At 44.0% G+C, this 16,508-nt stretch overlaps 1 protein-coding gene across 3 annotated transcripts in view; it reads right to left on the bottom strand.

Annotated features, from left to right (window-relative positions):
* The window catches only part of CGNL1 (cingulin like 1), a 176,272-nt gene that overhangs the window by 36,004 nt on the left and 123,760 nt on the right, over positions 1–16,508 (bottom strand). For all 3 annotated transcript variants that reach the window (XM_055435541.2, XM_088839648.1, XM_055435540.2), the window contains exon 9: positions 889–1,095. In XM_055435541.2, the coding sequence (XP_055291516.2) occupies positions 889–1,095 (207 nt within the window). The remainder of the gene's footprint in view (positions 1–888; positions 1,096–16,508) is intronic.

Genomic DNA, 16,508 nt, shown 5'->3' with positions numbered 1-16,508 from the left:
GACTCAGCAGCGTGCAAGGCAGGCAGGGGACATCCACAGACACAGCAGGGGCAACGGTCACCATACACCTGTCATGGGCCCACAATAGCACAAAACAGATGTGTGTGCCTGTCTGCAATGCCATTCTTAACCAGAAATGAACATCCAAACCAGTCATCTGAGATGATCTGGGGGAAAATACAGATATCCACCCTCACCACAGGAGTGTCAGCAACAACAGTGAATGAACTCAAGTATGAATCAACTCAATACTCAAGTATCGAACGAACTCAGGCACACAGTCTGAGAAAAAGCTTTTCAGGTGATCTTAACAGTGACCATTTGGGAAACCTCTGTTAGAATACACCTCCCATCACATTTCTTTTGTCCCTGTTTATTGTCAGCTGCCATTTCTCGAAGCTAACAGTGCGTGTCTCTTGCTAATGGGCTCCCACTGCTAGAGATCTGCAAAACCAGATAACTGGTTTTGTAAAACTTGTGTGATCTTAAAAACCATCAACCAACTGATAAAAAAAGAAAAAACACTCACAAGTGACAGTGGCCCTGATGGTAGGGTTAAGATGCCCTTTTGGGGTGTCTGGAGGCCTCTGCTCAGTGTGAAAAGGTTGAGCACACCTGATGTCTGGGCAAACGGGGACCCCTGTGCCTGCACCTGAGCTCCGCATGCCAACTCCATCAGACCTGTTCCAGGCCTCTTCAAAAGCCATCTCCCATTTGTAGCACACACAGAGGAACAAAAGCAATGGTTTACAGAGAGGCAATCACAACCACCTTAACCCTTTCCTACTTGATTATGATAATAAATCCCTTTCAGCTTCTCAAGTCACTCACACAGGGAAGGAGGTTCCGTGGCTGCCAAGCCCAAGCTGGGGCCCCAGCAAGCCTCACCTCGCACTTCTTGAGTGTCTCCTTTGCTTTGGCCTCGTCATCTTGAAGGTCAGCAAGCTGCCTCTGTAGCCGAGCCACAGTGCGCTCCAGCTCTTCCACACTCCCCCGCAGCTTCTCGTTCTCCTCCTGCAGAGCCTTCACACGCATCTCTGCTCCCACCTGGGTTTGCTCTGCGGTACTGCTCCGACTGGCCAGGACCTCGACGTTCTGGTAAAGACATGGAACAGGTTAGCATGGGAACTACAGTCAAGGCCCAGCCCCCAGCTTCAAGGATGGCTGACATTTCTTAAAACCCACTATGTTCCGGGCACCATGCTAAGCCAGGGATCAGCACCCTACAGCCTCCAGGTCCAGCTCACCACCTGTTATTAAAACTAAAGTGTCAGGACTTCCCTGGCGGTCCAGTGGTTAAGCCTCTATGCTTCTAATGCAGGGGACGCGGTTTCAATGCCTGATTGGGGAACTAAGATCCTACATGCCACAGAACAACTAAGCAACTAACTAAGCCCATGCTGCCACTACTGAGCATGTGCCCCCTAGAGCCAGAGCACTGCAACTAGAGAAAGCTCATGCACTGCAACAAAGATCCTGCACACTACAACTGAGAACCAATGCAGCCAAATACACAAATAAAATTTTAAAATAAATCAAGCGTTACTGGAACTCTGCAACATCCATTTGGGGACATACTATCTATGGCCACTTTCGTGGTATAACAGCTGTGTCAGGACTTGGGGCCGAAGTTTAAAATATTTATTATCTAGCTGCTTACAGAAAAGTTTTGCCAAACCATACCAGTGTCCTTGACATGGACTTTCAACCTTTTAACAACTGTAGGAGGTGGTTACTATTCTCTTTGTTTGGCTTCACTGGGTCTTCGTTGTGTGTGGGCTTTCTCCAGTTGCGGCAAATGGGGGCTACTTTCTAGTTGTGCTGAGCAGGCTTCTCATTGCAGGGGCTTCTCCTGTTGTGCAGAGCACAGACTCGAGAGCATGTGGGCTTCAGAAGTTTTGGCTTGTGGGCTTAGCTGCCCCACAGCATGTGGAATCTTCCCAGACCAGGGGTCAAACCCATGTCTCCTGCATTAGCCGGCAGATTCTTAACCAATGGACCACCAGGAAAGCCCAAGTGGTTACTCTTCTTAAAGACAAAGGAACCGGCACTTGGGCAGACTGACGAACTTGTCCAAGTTCATGTAGGAGGAAACACATTCAAGCGGAACAAATCCAGAACCTAGTCTGATAACCACCAATCAGTTCGCGTTCCTGATTTCTAATCATGTACAGTTCTTGATGAAGGGCAATTTCTGCTTCTAAGTTTTTTTAAATGTCTAACATAAAATGGAAATTAAAATATGCTTAAATTATGACATAGTTCATTGTGGAAACTCTAGGCACTCCCATCTGAAAATGAGAATGTGCAGGTCACAATCCATAACTGCAAGGAATGGCAACAATTACAGGATGATTACTATTAATTTCAGATATCACATGGGCTTTTATTTTTTGGCTCAGCATCTTAAAAGTCACACATTTTGGAGTATGAAGTCAAGTGGGCCTTAGAAAGCATTACTATGAACAAAGCTAGTGGAGGTGATGGAATTCCAGCTGAGCTATTTCAAATCCTAGTTAACGCTGTTAAAGTGCTACATTCAACATGTCAGCAAATTTGGGACACTCAACACTGGTCACAAGAATGGAAAAGATCAGTTTTCATTCCAATTCCAAAGAAGGGGAGTGCCAAAGAATGTTCAAACTACTGGACAACTGTGCTCATTTCACATGCTAGTAAGGTTATGCTCAAAATCCTTCAAGTTAGGCTTCAACAGGACATAAATCAAGACCCTGGTGATGTACAATCTGGGTTTAGAAAAGGCAGAAGAACCAGAGATCAAATTGCCAACATTCACTGAATCATAGAAAAGGCAAGGGAATTCCAGAAAAAATCTACTTCCACTTCATTGACTACGCTAAAGTCTTTAACTGTGTGGATCACAACAAACTGTGGAGAATTCTTCAAGAGATGGGAATACCAGATCCCCTTACCTGCCTCTTGAGAAACCTATATGCAGTCAAGAAGCAACAGTTAGATTCAGATATGGAACAACAGACTGGTTCAAAATTGGGAAAGGAGAATGAGAAGGCTATACACTGTCGCCCTGCTTATTTAAGTTCTATGCAGAGTATATTATGTGAAATGCCACGCTGGATGACTCACAAGCTGGAATCAAGACTGCCAGGAGAAATATCAACAAGCTCAGATATGCAGACAACATCACTCTAATGGCAAAAAGTGAAGAGGAACTAAAGAGCCTCTTGATAAAGGTGAAAGAGGAGAGTGAAAGAGCTGGCTTGAAACTCAACATTAAGAAAAAACAACTGAGGTCATGACACCCACTCCCATCACTTCATGGCAAACAGAAGGGAAAAAGTAGAAGCAGTGACAGATTTCATTTTCTCGGTCTCCAAAATCACTGTGGACAGTAACTGAAGCCATGAAATTAAAAAATGCTTGCTCCTAGGAAAGAAAGCTATGACAAACCTAGATAGCTTAATAAAAAGCAGAGACATCACTTTGCCACAATCATCCATATAATCAAAGCTATGGTCTTCCAATAGTCATGTATGGATGTGAGAGTTGGACCATAAAGAAGACTGGGCAGTGAAGAATTGATGCTTTTGAACTGTGGTGTTGGAGAAGACTCTTGAGAGTCCCTTGGACTGCAAGGAGATCCAACCAGTCCATCCTAAAGGAAATCAACCCTGAACAGTCACTGGAAGAACTGACGCTGAAGCTGTGTTCCAATACTTTGGTCACCTGATGCAAAGAGCTGACACACTGTTAGAGACCCTGACGCTGGGGAAGACTGAGGGCAAGAGGAGAAGGGAGCGACAAAGGATGAGACAGTTGGATGACATCACTGACTCAATGGACATGAGTTTGAGCAAACTCTGGAAGACAGTGAAGGACAGGAAGTGCTGCAGTTTACGGGGTCACAAAGAGTTGGACAAGGCTTACCGACTGAACAGCAACAGCCCTAACTTTCCCATCAAGAGATAAGAGACTACAAAGATACAGTTAGCAAGTGGTACTCGGGCAAGGATAAACATGTAGTTCAATGGCATAAAACTAAGAGTTTAAAAATCAACCCGTCCCTTGATTCTCAACAAGCCAAGCCAAACGCAAAAGAATGAAGTTAGATCCCTTCCTTACACCACACATAAAAATTAACTCAAAATGGATCATATACCTAAACGTAAGATCTAAAACTATAAATCTCTTCTAAAAGAAAACACTGGAGTAAATATCACGAGCTTGAGTTATCTTCTAAGATAAATACCAGAACGCAAGTAATAAAAAAAAGAAAGTAGATGAATAAGATCTTATCAAAATCAAAAACTTTCATGTTAATGACAACAAGAAGGTGAAAAGATAATCCACAGCAAGAGAGCAAATATTTACAAATCATATATCTGATAAACAACTCATATATAAAATACATAAAGAAATCTTCAATTCAATAAAAACACAACCCAATTTTTTAATGACCAAATATATATGAAAGAAAAATGAAAGTCACACAGTCATGTCCAACTCTGCAATCCCATGGACTGTAGCCTGCCCGGCTCCTCTGTCTATGGAATTCTCCAGGCAATAATACTGGAGTGAGTTGCCATTTCCTTCTCCATGGGGTCTTCCCGACTTGAGGATCAAACCTTTCCCCCATTTAAGAAAAGAAGTTTATTTTTAAATGCTTAGTGGGAAGGCATAGACTGAGTTCTGGTTTACTGATATAACTCTGAAGAGAACTTCAATTTGCTAGCATAAATTTTCACTCCACTCTCAAGCTTCGCAACAGTTCCTGAAGTCCAACAAGTACATGAGAAGATCCTCAATATCATTAGTTATTAGGGAAATGCAAATCAAAACCATAAGGAGTCACTTCACACCCACTAGGATGGCAATAATCAGAGTCAGATAATAGGGACTTCCCTGGTGGTCTAGTGGTTAAGACTCTCTGCTTCCAATGCAGAGGGTGGGAATTCAATCCCTAGTTGGGGAACTATGATCCTACATGTCATGCTCTGAGGCTAAAAATAAATAAAATTATGCTTTTTAAAAAAAAAAAAAAAAAGATAATAGCTAATGGTGGGGAGGATAAAGAGAAATCAGAACCCTCATATGATGGTGGTGAGAATGCAAAATGGTGTGGTCACTTTGGAAAACAGTTTCAAAAAATGCTCAAAATTTTAAAGGGTTATCATAAGACCCAACAATTCCACTCCTATATCTATATATACGTAAGAGAAATGAAAACATATGGTCACATAAAAACTTGTGCAAAAACTCCACAATAGTATTGTTCATGGTAGCCAAAATGTGGAAACAACCTAAATATTCATCAACTGGTGACCATAACTGTGACAATGTGCATTCACTCCACCATGGCCAACTTTGTGCAACACCATCAACTATATAGCCCACCAGGCCCCTCTGCCCATGGAATTTTCCAGGCAAGAACACTGGAGAGGGTTGTTTCTCCACGGCATTTTCCCGACCCAGGATCGAACCCATGTCTTTTGAGTCTCCTACATTGGCAGGCAGTTCTTTACCAGCTGAGCCATGGTCTGTACATATGATGGAATATTAATTGGTCCTAAAAAAGAATAAAGTACTTATACATGCTACAACATGGATGAAGCTTGAAAACATTATGCTAAGTCAAAGAAGTCATTCATAAAAGGCCACATATTAACATTTATATAAAATGTCCACAATAGGCCATTCTATAGAGATAGAAAAATAAATTAGTGGTTGCCTAGGCCTGAGAGCAATGAGAAGACTGGGAGATGACACCTAAAGGGTATAGGATTTGGAATTAAAATATACACACTATATAAAACAAATAACCAATAGGGACATACTATACAACACAGGTAACTATATGAAATATTTTTAACAACCTATAATGAAAAAGAATCTAAAACAGAATATAACTGAATCACTGCACTGTACACCTGAAACTAACACAACATTGTAAAAACACTAATTCAACAAAAATTTTTAAAAGTCATGATATGGTACATAGGAAGATAAATACTACATAGCATATGATTCCATATACTATTTTAAAATAATATATATATTATATACATATAATTTGTTTTTTAAAAGTACAGGGTTTTGTTTTGGGGTAATGAAAATGTTGTAAAATGATAGCGATGATTGCAGAACTCTGTAAACATGCTAAAAGCCACTGGTTTTGCAGTTTAAATAGTCAAATTTTATGCTAAGTATCTCAATACAGCTGATTTTCAAATGGAGGAAAAACAGGATGAAGGAAACCTAGAGACTGAGTCGGACGGAGGGGATGGAGGATCTGAGGTCTGCTGAGATATCAGTGAGAACAAAAGACTAAAGATATTTGCCTAAATTTTCTGGTAAAGGCAAGAACACGTACATGTGCAATCAGTGATCTTCCACTCCCTCAGAAATCTCAGGAAGAGCAAGGATACTGAAAACCAGACCTGGTTTAAGCTGGATTTGGGCGTATCTGGCACCCTGACATGCTAGATAAAGGACCCTATGCTGTACTTTGATGTTTAGATTTCAGTCTTTTCTCTGTTTGAAAGCTGCAGGACACATCCTGAGTCCGTTCATTCATCTCGGGAGGATGGACCAGGCAGGTTATCACTCGGCATCTGGTGGCAGGGTCTGCCCCAATCCCAGCTCTCACGTTCACAGGCCAAATGTGACTCTATAGGAGGCGCTTTGTCCTGTTTTGACTATTTGTAAAATGATAATGTGTTTTGCTTTCCGTCTCCGTAGTGTGGCAAACCACATTATGTATACAAATAAATTTAACTTACACTTCCCTTGGCAAGACTTTTCATAGCTGCTCCCCTGTTCCTGCCCCCACCCTACCACCACACCGCCAGTCCACAATTTCATATAAAGTCCACAGGATAAGACTGCTTTTCCTGAAACCGAACCTAATTCACTTATAGCAGTGCTGGAATCTGAAAGAATAAAAATCATATCCCTTTATTCAAGTCATACATGCAAGTTCTTCTCCATGACTTCCCGGCAAAGAAACTCCAAAAGCTCTTCGAACTCTGAACTCTCATCTATGCAGATCTTTTCCAAACACTTCAGTCTGTATCTCATGACTGTGTCAAAGGCAGGAGAACTCTCCCAGGACCTGAGTCAGTAAAGATCTACTTTGACAGGTCCCTGGGGACAAACAATGCTGACCTCACTGAATTAACTAATTGCCAATACTTTGTTTCTGTGATTCTTTGAACTTAAGTGTTGGATGTCACAGCAAAAGCAGGGAGGATGTTCCATCATGTGTGTGTGTGCTCAGTTGTGTCCGACTCTTTTGCAATCCACCAAGTCTCCTCAGTCCACAGAATTTTCCAGACGAGAATACTGGAGTGGGTTGCCATTTCCTCCTCCAAGGGATGTTCCCAAACCAGGGATTGAACTTGCATCTCTTGCACACAGTTTATAACGATTCATTTAGCTACATTATATGCTCTACGTAATATCTATTTGTAAAAAAGATCACACGGATTTGTCTTTTAACACCTTACCCATTATTCATTCAGACAAGCTGTCAGAAATAGTGAATAAATATCAACTCTAATTCCACTCCAAAAGGTTGGAAACACTACACAAGGTCATCAACACAAAGGCAAAAATAGCAGATGTTCTCTTGTTTTTCAAGTTTGGACCATTCCTTAAAACTGCCTGGGCGCATTTCTTCACCTATCAGGCAGCCAAGGTCAAAAGGTTGGAGAACACAGTGTGTGGTGGTGTAAGGAGCAGGTTCCCTCATCCACAGCTGCTGGGGCTAGAAACTGAGATGAGCTCCTGGAGGGTGACTCAGTAGCATCCATCAGAAATATAACGTACCTTTGCTTTGACCCAGCAACTTCTCTTCTAGCACTTACCCTACAGGTGTGTAAAATGACATATAAACAGGATTATCAATAGCAGCACTATACTACTGACAGATTGAAAAATAACTAAATGCCAATCAATCAGGCACTTGTTATATGTTACATCAGTTCAATGATACCTCATGCAGGTGGGGAAAAAAAAGGAGACAGGGGGGAGGGCGGGGATAAGACTATACAAGGAAAATACAATGCACAGACTCGTGTACATGGTGTGCTTAAAGAAGACTCCTGAGATTCCCTTGGACTGCAAGAAGATCAAACCAGCCAACCCTAAAGGAAATCAGTCTGGAATATTCATTGGAAGGACTGATGTTAAAGATGAAGTTCCAATACTTTGGTCACCTGATGTGAAGAGCCAACTCACTGATGCTTACAAACAGGAAAAGGGGGCATTGGAGGATGAGATGGTTGGATGGCATCATCAACTCAGTGGACATGAGTTAATGCACACGTACACATGGACATGGACAAACTCTGAGAGATAGTGAAGACAGGGAAGCCTGGCGTGCTGCAGTTCATGGGGTCGCAAGAAGTCAGACATGACTTAGCTACTGAACAAAAAAAAATAAGGGGTAAATATGTATTTACTGGGTTATACAAGAAACTGGTGACTCTGGCTAGCTGGAAAGAAGGGAACTGGGGCTATGAAAAAAGGCAGAGAGAGGTAATCCATTGCAAACCCTCTTATAACTTTTAAATTGTGAGCTATGGAAATTCAAGAAATATTTTTAAATGTTTAAATAAATATAATTTTTGTTGAAAAGACTAACAATGGCCATAGGCACTTGGAGGACAAGTACCTCGGCAGTCCAGTTCTCACCTCTTCCGGCCTCCAGAAAACCCTCTCCCAGCAAATTCTCAGATACCTCCAGGCCATGAAAGATTGCGGAGCAGAAGCCGGGGAGCAGCTGTACAAACAGAGCAGAGTGCCAACTCTCCCACGCTGGTTTACATAGTTAAGAAATTCCTTTTCACCACATATAGCTGGGAGAGTGGAAAAGGCCCACATGGCCCAGGACTTGCACTTACATGAGTGCTTCTCCAAATTTTCCACCCCAGCAACCCCAGGGCAGAGAAGTCCAACCTGGGGTGATGAGAGACACCTGAGGGATGCAGAGAACTGTGTCTGAGGTGTGGGCTTCTCCATCCAAAGTGCATGGGCAATATGCAGTTGACACTGTGACTTTCATTCTAACTCCATGTCTCTTTATATTGAGACACTGTGTTCTCAGTGTTCCAGGAAGACGGGTCACTTCTCACCTATAGCCATGGCAAGCACTCTCCTCCCCACCCAGCACACACACACATATCTCAGTCTGAATAATACAGACATAAATCACCTCAAGAATGCAATGCTCAGTTTTAACTCTAAACATGTGCATGTAGGAGTGTACAAGATGGAGCTGAGGTTTCTGCAGTGAGTCGACCAGATTAGACTCAAATCCAGGCTGTGTCTCTTCCTGGGCCCTTTTACTGGGTCTGGCCTCCTAGAGCCTTAGTTTCCTCATTTGTAAAAGAGGGAAGAGGTTCCCTACCTACACTACTGTAAGTAGCTAGTAAAACTAAGCAATAGCTCCTGTGGCTGCCAAGATGCAAACCAAGCCAACGAAACCCACATTTATTTCTCACAAGGTCAGAACTTTGTCCAGCTGACCTACTGTGGTTCAAAATCAAACCCAGCTTCAGACTATAACTTGCCCATTTTAACAAGCTCAATATCATGCCTTGATTTCTCAAAAGAGAGAAACAAGATCTTTTAACAGTCTTTCCAGTGCAACTGTACTGCACAAATTACATGACCCTTTTTTTTAAGGGCAAGTCAGGTTTCTTGGTTGGCTAATTCATTAAAAATTTAGCCCCATTTCCCAATCAAGGATGCTCTGGCGAACTGATGGCAACTAAGAAAATTCTTCCAAACAGACAAACAGCATGTTTCAACGTGCAACTCAGCAAATTCAGCTGAATTTCCACTACTTCTAAAATAGTTGACTTTTAACCATACGCTCTAATTACTGATTTAAAAGGGGGGTGGTGGTGGTTGGAGGAGGAATATATAATTGTTATCATAAATATACACAAACAGCAAAGCCCCAGTCTTTGCCTGGTACCACCATTCATTGCAAATAATGACTTGCATACAAGTTGGCACATTTTCATGTGTTAACACACACATTTAGAAACGTTCACACTGTCACCTAGGGCCAGGGGAAGCTTTTATCCATGATGAGCACAAAACTCCCTAACAGCACCACAAATAGCCACTTCTGAGTGTTTTTCCTGACCCAAAGGTGCTGATGCACGGCATAAGTACACACCAGACACCTGGGACAGGCCCGCTCCTGATGGATAAAAAGTAATTGGGTAAGGCCCTCCTGGCTTGTCCTAATACAGACCCAAAACACATGACATCAGATTTTACTAATTAACAAGGCCTCTCCCACAGCCAGTTTTTGTTTCTTTTCTGTTTTCCTTTTTTTGCTGAAAAAGGGAAAACTGCTGAAGCGTGGAGGCTGCAAGTCCAGAGACTGGAACGCTGGCTCGTTGGTTCCACGTCACCAGCCACCCCCACACTTCAGTGAGTGAGGCCGCAAGAGCTCAGCTGATGGGTCCTCGAAGTGTCCTTGAGGCCGGGTCATCTGCTGGGAGGTCACCACCTTTCCACAACACAGCTGCGGACATCAGTTTCATGTCCACAGTGAGGACTTGGGTCACAAATGATGAGTCCCTTCGTCACTCTGAATGTGTGGAGAACCAAGTCCCCTGTGTTACGGTGGCAGCTTTCCCCTACCTGAGCAACAGCAAACTACTGAGGAAAAGAAACAGCATCTATTTTAATCAGAAGCTGCTCATTTCATCTCTTTCCCTAGATATCTATGAATTTCACCAGCATGAGGCTTCTAAGCCAGGGCTTCTCCCATTTCAGTAGTACAGGACTCACTTGGGGAATTCTTAAATGCTCATTCCGACTGAGGAAGAAAGCAGGCCGGGGCTCTGTATTTCTAACAAACTCTCAGGCGGTCCCAGAGAGGCTAGTCTGTGGGTCCCACTGTGAGAAGTGAGGTCCAGGCTGAGGAAATCTCAAGGCTCTCCAGCAGACATTCACAGCTCAGGTCCCCACTCTCCACATCCCTTTATGCTTCCTGGAATGACTCCAGGGCCTGGGACGGGCTGTCAGGTAGCTTGGGTGCCACTGAGGTGTGCAGTCAGCTTACACTGTGACCTATGCAAACCCTGAAATCAGTTCACATCCTTAAAGAAAGCATAGTAGGTAATACTTGCTCTAAACGGGTCAGAAACCACCACTCCCCAAAAAAGAGATATGACAGCTTCAAAAAGCTGAGATCCCTGCATTAATATAAAGTGATGGGGATTGCCTTACTCGTTTTTGACTGCCTATTTACCATTTTTGGTGAAAGGACATTGAGCCATTGAAAAACACCATTTTTAAAACCCCTTCTCTAAGACTTACATCAGAGTTTCCAAAAATTCTCTCACTATATTTCCCAAATGCCAATACCATTTTTCCCCAGCCTATCTGTAGTTCAGAACTACAGATTCTGAACTACAGTTCAGAACTACAGAACTGGTTATACAGTTTCCTCATTGATAAGCCCTGTTTGTGGTGCTAGTAGTTAGAATAGAGAAACAGGGCCCAAAATGGAAGTCCAAAATGGTGATGGGAGAATGTACTCACACTCCTTTCCCTGACTGGACCCAAGTTCATACTTCATTTGCATGGCCTCCCCCTCTCACCCCACCCTCCCTGATTAGTCTCGGGCTTATGCTTCATTTGTATAAAAGAAATCATGGACCAGAGTGAAGGACTCTGGTGGGAAAACATATCCCCTCCCCCGACTGGTCTCAGGCTCATGCCTCGTTTGTTTGGGACACAACCAATCAAGCCCCAGAAACCACCAAAGAGGAAGTAACAAAAGATATAAAAAGGGAAACTGAGAACGGTTGAGACCACTCCTATGGGGGCTGGTCCGCTCTCATCGCTTGAGAATGTACTGCCTGCTTAATAAACCCTGCCTGCTTGAGCTGTCCTGGTCTGTCATGTCAATTCTCTGCTACAATGAGACGAGAACCGAGGGAGAAAAACTGACCCAACAGTGGCAATGGAGTAGTATGTGAGGAAGATGGGAATAAACTTGGCAAAGGAAACCAAAAAGGAGGAGAGACTGCTCATTACCAAAACCCTAAATATTTTCAAGGAAGAGTTGATTCCAAAGCCAGAGTAGCAAAAGTAAGTATTCGGTTTCCTTTTACTAAAAGATGTGCATTCTGGGTTAGAGTCTGCTAATACTTTACTATATGATGACTTCAGGCAAGTCATTTAATTTCCATCTGCCCTCAGTCTCCTCCTCTGTGATACGAACTGGTCAGTCTAGCTAATTTCAGTGTCTCTGCCAGCTCAAAAGTCTGGGATTCTAGAATGAACCAAAAGAAACTGGGCAGTATTAGGCAACCATGAAATGAAAAATTTCAGAGGTTTTACCCCTATAACTTAAATTTCAAATGCTGATGCTGTTAGCTTAACTCAGATGGTTTTTAGGTTTTTTTTTAACCAATGTCCTTGCCATGGTGTCTAGAGTTAAGGACAACACCTGAACACCAGCTTCCTGCCATGGAACTAAGCACTGATCTCTCCACAGTCACCAAATTGCCAGAACTCACTCAGCTGGAAAGTTATCATGCTCAACGTAGATTTTGTTTACATCCTATTTTTTTGTTGTTGCCCTGATGGTGATTTTCCAGCTTACAAAGCCACCTAAAATATACTCCCTTTTAATAATACTCAAATACCCAGTTTTTTTCTATAGTAACCTGGTGATTACATAGGCTAAAAATATCATTGGTTTCTTCACAATGTCCTTGTGAAGTAAATCAATACATTTCCCTTTAAATGGTTAAGGAACCAGAAGATTTACTCTCAGGGTGGCCTGCAATTCAGACAGAGGTTCAGGTCAAAAACTGGGCTAATAAAATGTCCCATGCCTGCTCACAGAATCCATCTGACAAAGGTTATCATTTAAGCCACACAACAAACCTATATTCCTACTGGAGTAAAAACACCTAGGATAAAAATACTCTGCACACAAATTGGTCAAGTAATTTCTTCAAGAGACAACATGCTCAATAATATTTCAGGCCTTGACATAAAATGTGATTCCACCAACGTGAAACACTTATGACAGGCAGATCCACAGAGAAAGGAAATAGACTTGTAGTTGCCAGGAGACAGGGAAGGAGGGAGTTTGGATGTAAGGGGCTTTGTCTGGGGGAGATGGACTTGTTTTGGACTTAAGACAGTGGTGATGGTTGCGCAACCAGTGAACTGTACACTTTAAAATGCTGAAAACCGTGAATTTTACATTATGTGAATGTTATTGCTAAAAACAAAACAAGAGTTCAGGCCTTGGGGTCGGCGACCTGATCTGGCCCCACTTGTTTCACCCCTCAGTCTTGGTTTTCCCCATTGTTCTAATAATGAATGGAGACTTTATGCCAGGCGCGTAGCAATGTTTCAGGCACACAGTAAAATGACGACAATCGATGACAACTACATATAAGGTCATGCAGACCAAAGCCACAAACCAGGATTGCACCCAGCCCTCTGACTCCTGTCTCTGATCCCCGCTACTTGATACCAGCTTCTTCTGAGTGGGGGCAGCATCTTTAGGGGGAATCCCCATAGTCAGCCAGAGAAGGGAAAAGGCAGATGCACTCCTGCCAGCCAGGGGCTTCAGCTATATCCTTCAGCACCAGCAAAACCGCATTGCAAGAGCTTCTCTGGGACTTCCCTGGTGGTCCACTGGTTAAGAATTCACCTTCCAGTGCAGGGGACACGGGTTCAATCCCTGCCCTGGGAAGATCTCATATGCCGCAGGGCAACAAAGCTTATGTGCTGCAACTACTGAAGCTCTAGCAACCACAGCCCATGCTCCACAATAAGAGAAGCCATCGCAGTGAGAAGGCCACACACTGCAACTAGAGAACAGTCCCCACTTGCCATAGCTAGAGAAAGCCTGGGTGCAGCAATGAAGACCCAGCACAGCCATAAAAAAAATTTGTAAAACAAGAAACCTTTTTTAAAAGAAGAGCTTCTCTGAAACTAAGTTCTAGGTTACAGAGTTTTAATTATGCTTCAGCTATTTTTTTTTTTTTTTTGGTACACCATTCCCTAAAAACCCTTATAAAAATTTCCCCAGTGTCCTTGGTTCGTTTTGGTGTCCAGGAGATTAAAACAGCCTCAGATCACAGCTGAAAGACACCATCTCCCCCTCATCATGAGGGTCACAGTCAATGCAAATCTTGGGACCAGCACATGAAAGTTCTGTTTATAGAACCCAACATTCCCCCCGAGTATCATGAGCCCCTCACAGGGTCACCGGCTAGCAGAAGGAACTCCACCCAGACAAAGTCGTTAAGTCCAGAGCTCTGCCTCACCAGGAAAACACTAGGAGGTGGGGTCAGGGAAAAAGCAGGGGTTAGACACCCAGACAGATTGACTTCCTCACCGACGGACCAAACAGCTTCACAAATGGTTAACATCAGGTAGCTGTCAGGACACACCTCCAACAGGTTGAACAGGATTTCTAAAGACAGAAGATAAACAAGCAGGTTCTCCAGGGCACTGCCCACTGGGGAGCTGTGGGGACCCCTCCAAGATAAACCAAGGCTCGATCTGGAAGCCAACAGGCCTTAATCAAACCCACAGGTCTATGCGGTTTCCTTCTCAGAAATCTTATTTGGGAAAGCAGATCCTTCAACTTTCCCATGTGGCTGCTGCCATATTTCCATTAGGGCTGAAACAATCAACCCTAAGTGGTAGAAATCATTCCATTTAAAAAATTTAAAGAGAAATTCTCAGACCAAGAACTCTCAATCTGATGATCCCTCTCCTTAGTGCCTCTTTGTACTCCAAATAAGACCAACTTTCACACAGAGAATTGTCAACTTTTTCCTTCCTCCCTCTGCCTCCATGGCTGCAGGAACAACGATAAAAGGGGCTAGAGAAAGAAAATCAGGACTGACCTCATGTTTGGAATGGAAGAGGCTGGACCAATACTATCAGCATGCTTTTAAGGCTGGTTCCCACCATCTTCAGGGTTAAGACATACAATAAGGGTGACCTTTATTTCCTCCTTCAAAGATGTACGTTGTTTCCTGTGACAGAGCTGAGCAGACTGGTCTCTTGCAAAGCCCATACACGGTCTCCAGCCCCTTCCCTACAGGCCAGTCTTCAGGGGTTAGAAGCTAGCTCTAACTGCCAGGCAAAGGGAACAGAGCCAGAAATACCGATAGCAATGTCCTAATCCAGGGGTGGTCACCTGGCCACTTTGTTTCTCAGAACTACAGTTCAGTTTTCTTTAAAAACAGAGGTGATGTTATGGGTCCATTCACTGCATGGATTAAGAAAAATGAAAGAAGACAGTGCCGAGTGTCAAAACACTAGCCACTGTATGTACAGCAAACGGTGTCCAGGAAGGAATCAGTATGTACCACCCAGAAGTTACAGAGCATGCACTGCTGGTTTCCTCCCAGGCACAAGCCCTGGAGGAGGCATGGTGACTCTTTGGCCTCCCTCCCTTTGAACTAATTGTTTCCCAGCCATGGCTGCTGACAGGACTTTAACTCAGTCCCTCAGCTTCTGAATAAAGGAGGAAATAAACATCACCTATCCTCTCAGAAGAGCCAGGAGAGACAGAGGGGAGGAATGAAGTCAAGCCCGATCAAAGACCTACCCCATGACTGCTTGAGGGCCATGTCCCATTGTTTGTGGTTTTTTTAAAGGCCATTTGGGGCACCTACCGTTGAGGCCCCATAAATCACCATGGTGGGTACTCTTTGTGCTTCGAGCCTCTAGGCATCTGTACAATAGTGCTTGCCTGTCTTCCTGAAGTCTGATGTGGCCATATAACTAGCTCTGGCCAATGCAATGTGAGTGCAAGTAACATGTCTCACATGCAGGCCACTTAGTGATTCACCATCCGCTCCTCCCACTGCTTCATCCCAAAGAGACGGTGGGACTGTAACAAGGAAACATCATGGCTTCTAGCATCAGGTAGCCTTGGGTTCAAATCTTGACTCAGCCACCTACAAGCCACATGACTCCGAGCCAGTCAGTTCCCCTTTACTGAGCTTCACTTCCCTTGGAAACAGCAATCACATCACTCACCAAGCAGCAGCAGGGGTGGGGGGTGGGGCTGGGGAGCTACAGGGAGTGAATGGGAAATGTGAAGCACGTGTCCAGGCAGACAGAGGGCTCTCAAGAAGCAGCAGTGACTGCAGTGACCCTCACCCTGCTTCAGTCACTAACCAGCTGTGGAACTAGAGCCTCTGCTTCCCACTGTGCAAACAGGGATTAACGCTGTCTCCACTCTCGGGGTGGCTGCAAGCCCCCGTGTGAGCATCCATGGGAGCCGCCACCAGGATGCAGGCACAAGGGGCAGCCACTCAGGAAGTGAGCTACCAGCCTCCCTCTACTCTAAGCCCTTTATCCTGCCGGTCCTGAGCGAGTCTTGGGCACCAAGGGCAGGTGACACCGCACCCCACGCACACGCAGGGCCCAGTCCTCGACTGGCCTTCCATCCTGGGCTCCTCTACAGCCCATCTGACCAGAAGCCTCTCTCCCACCCACAGCCAAGTCAC

The sequence above is a fragment of the Moschus berezovskii genome, chromosome 9, assembly GCF_049115385.1.
Source record: "Moschus berezovskii isolate FMDL1 chromosome 9, NW_MosBer_1.0, whole genome shotgun sequence".
Taxonomy (NCBI): Eukaryota; Metazoa; Chordata; class Mammalia; order Artiodactyla; family Moschidae; genus Moschus; species Moschus berezovskii.
The sequence above is the reverse complement of the archived record's forward strand: the minus strand, read 5'-3'. Positions and strand labels throughout refer to the sequence as shown.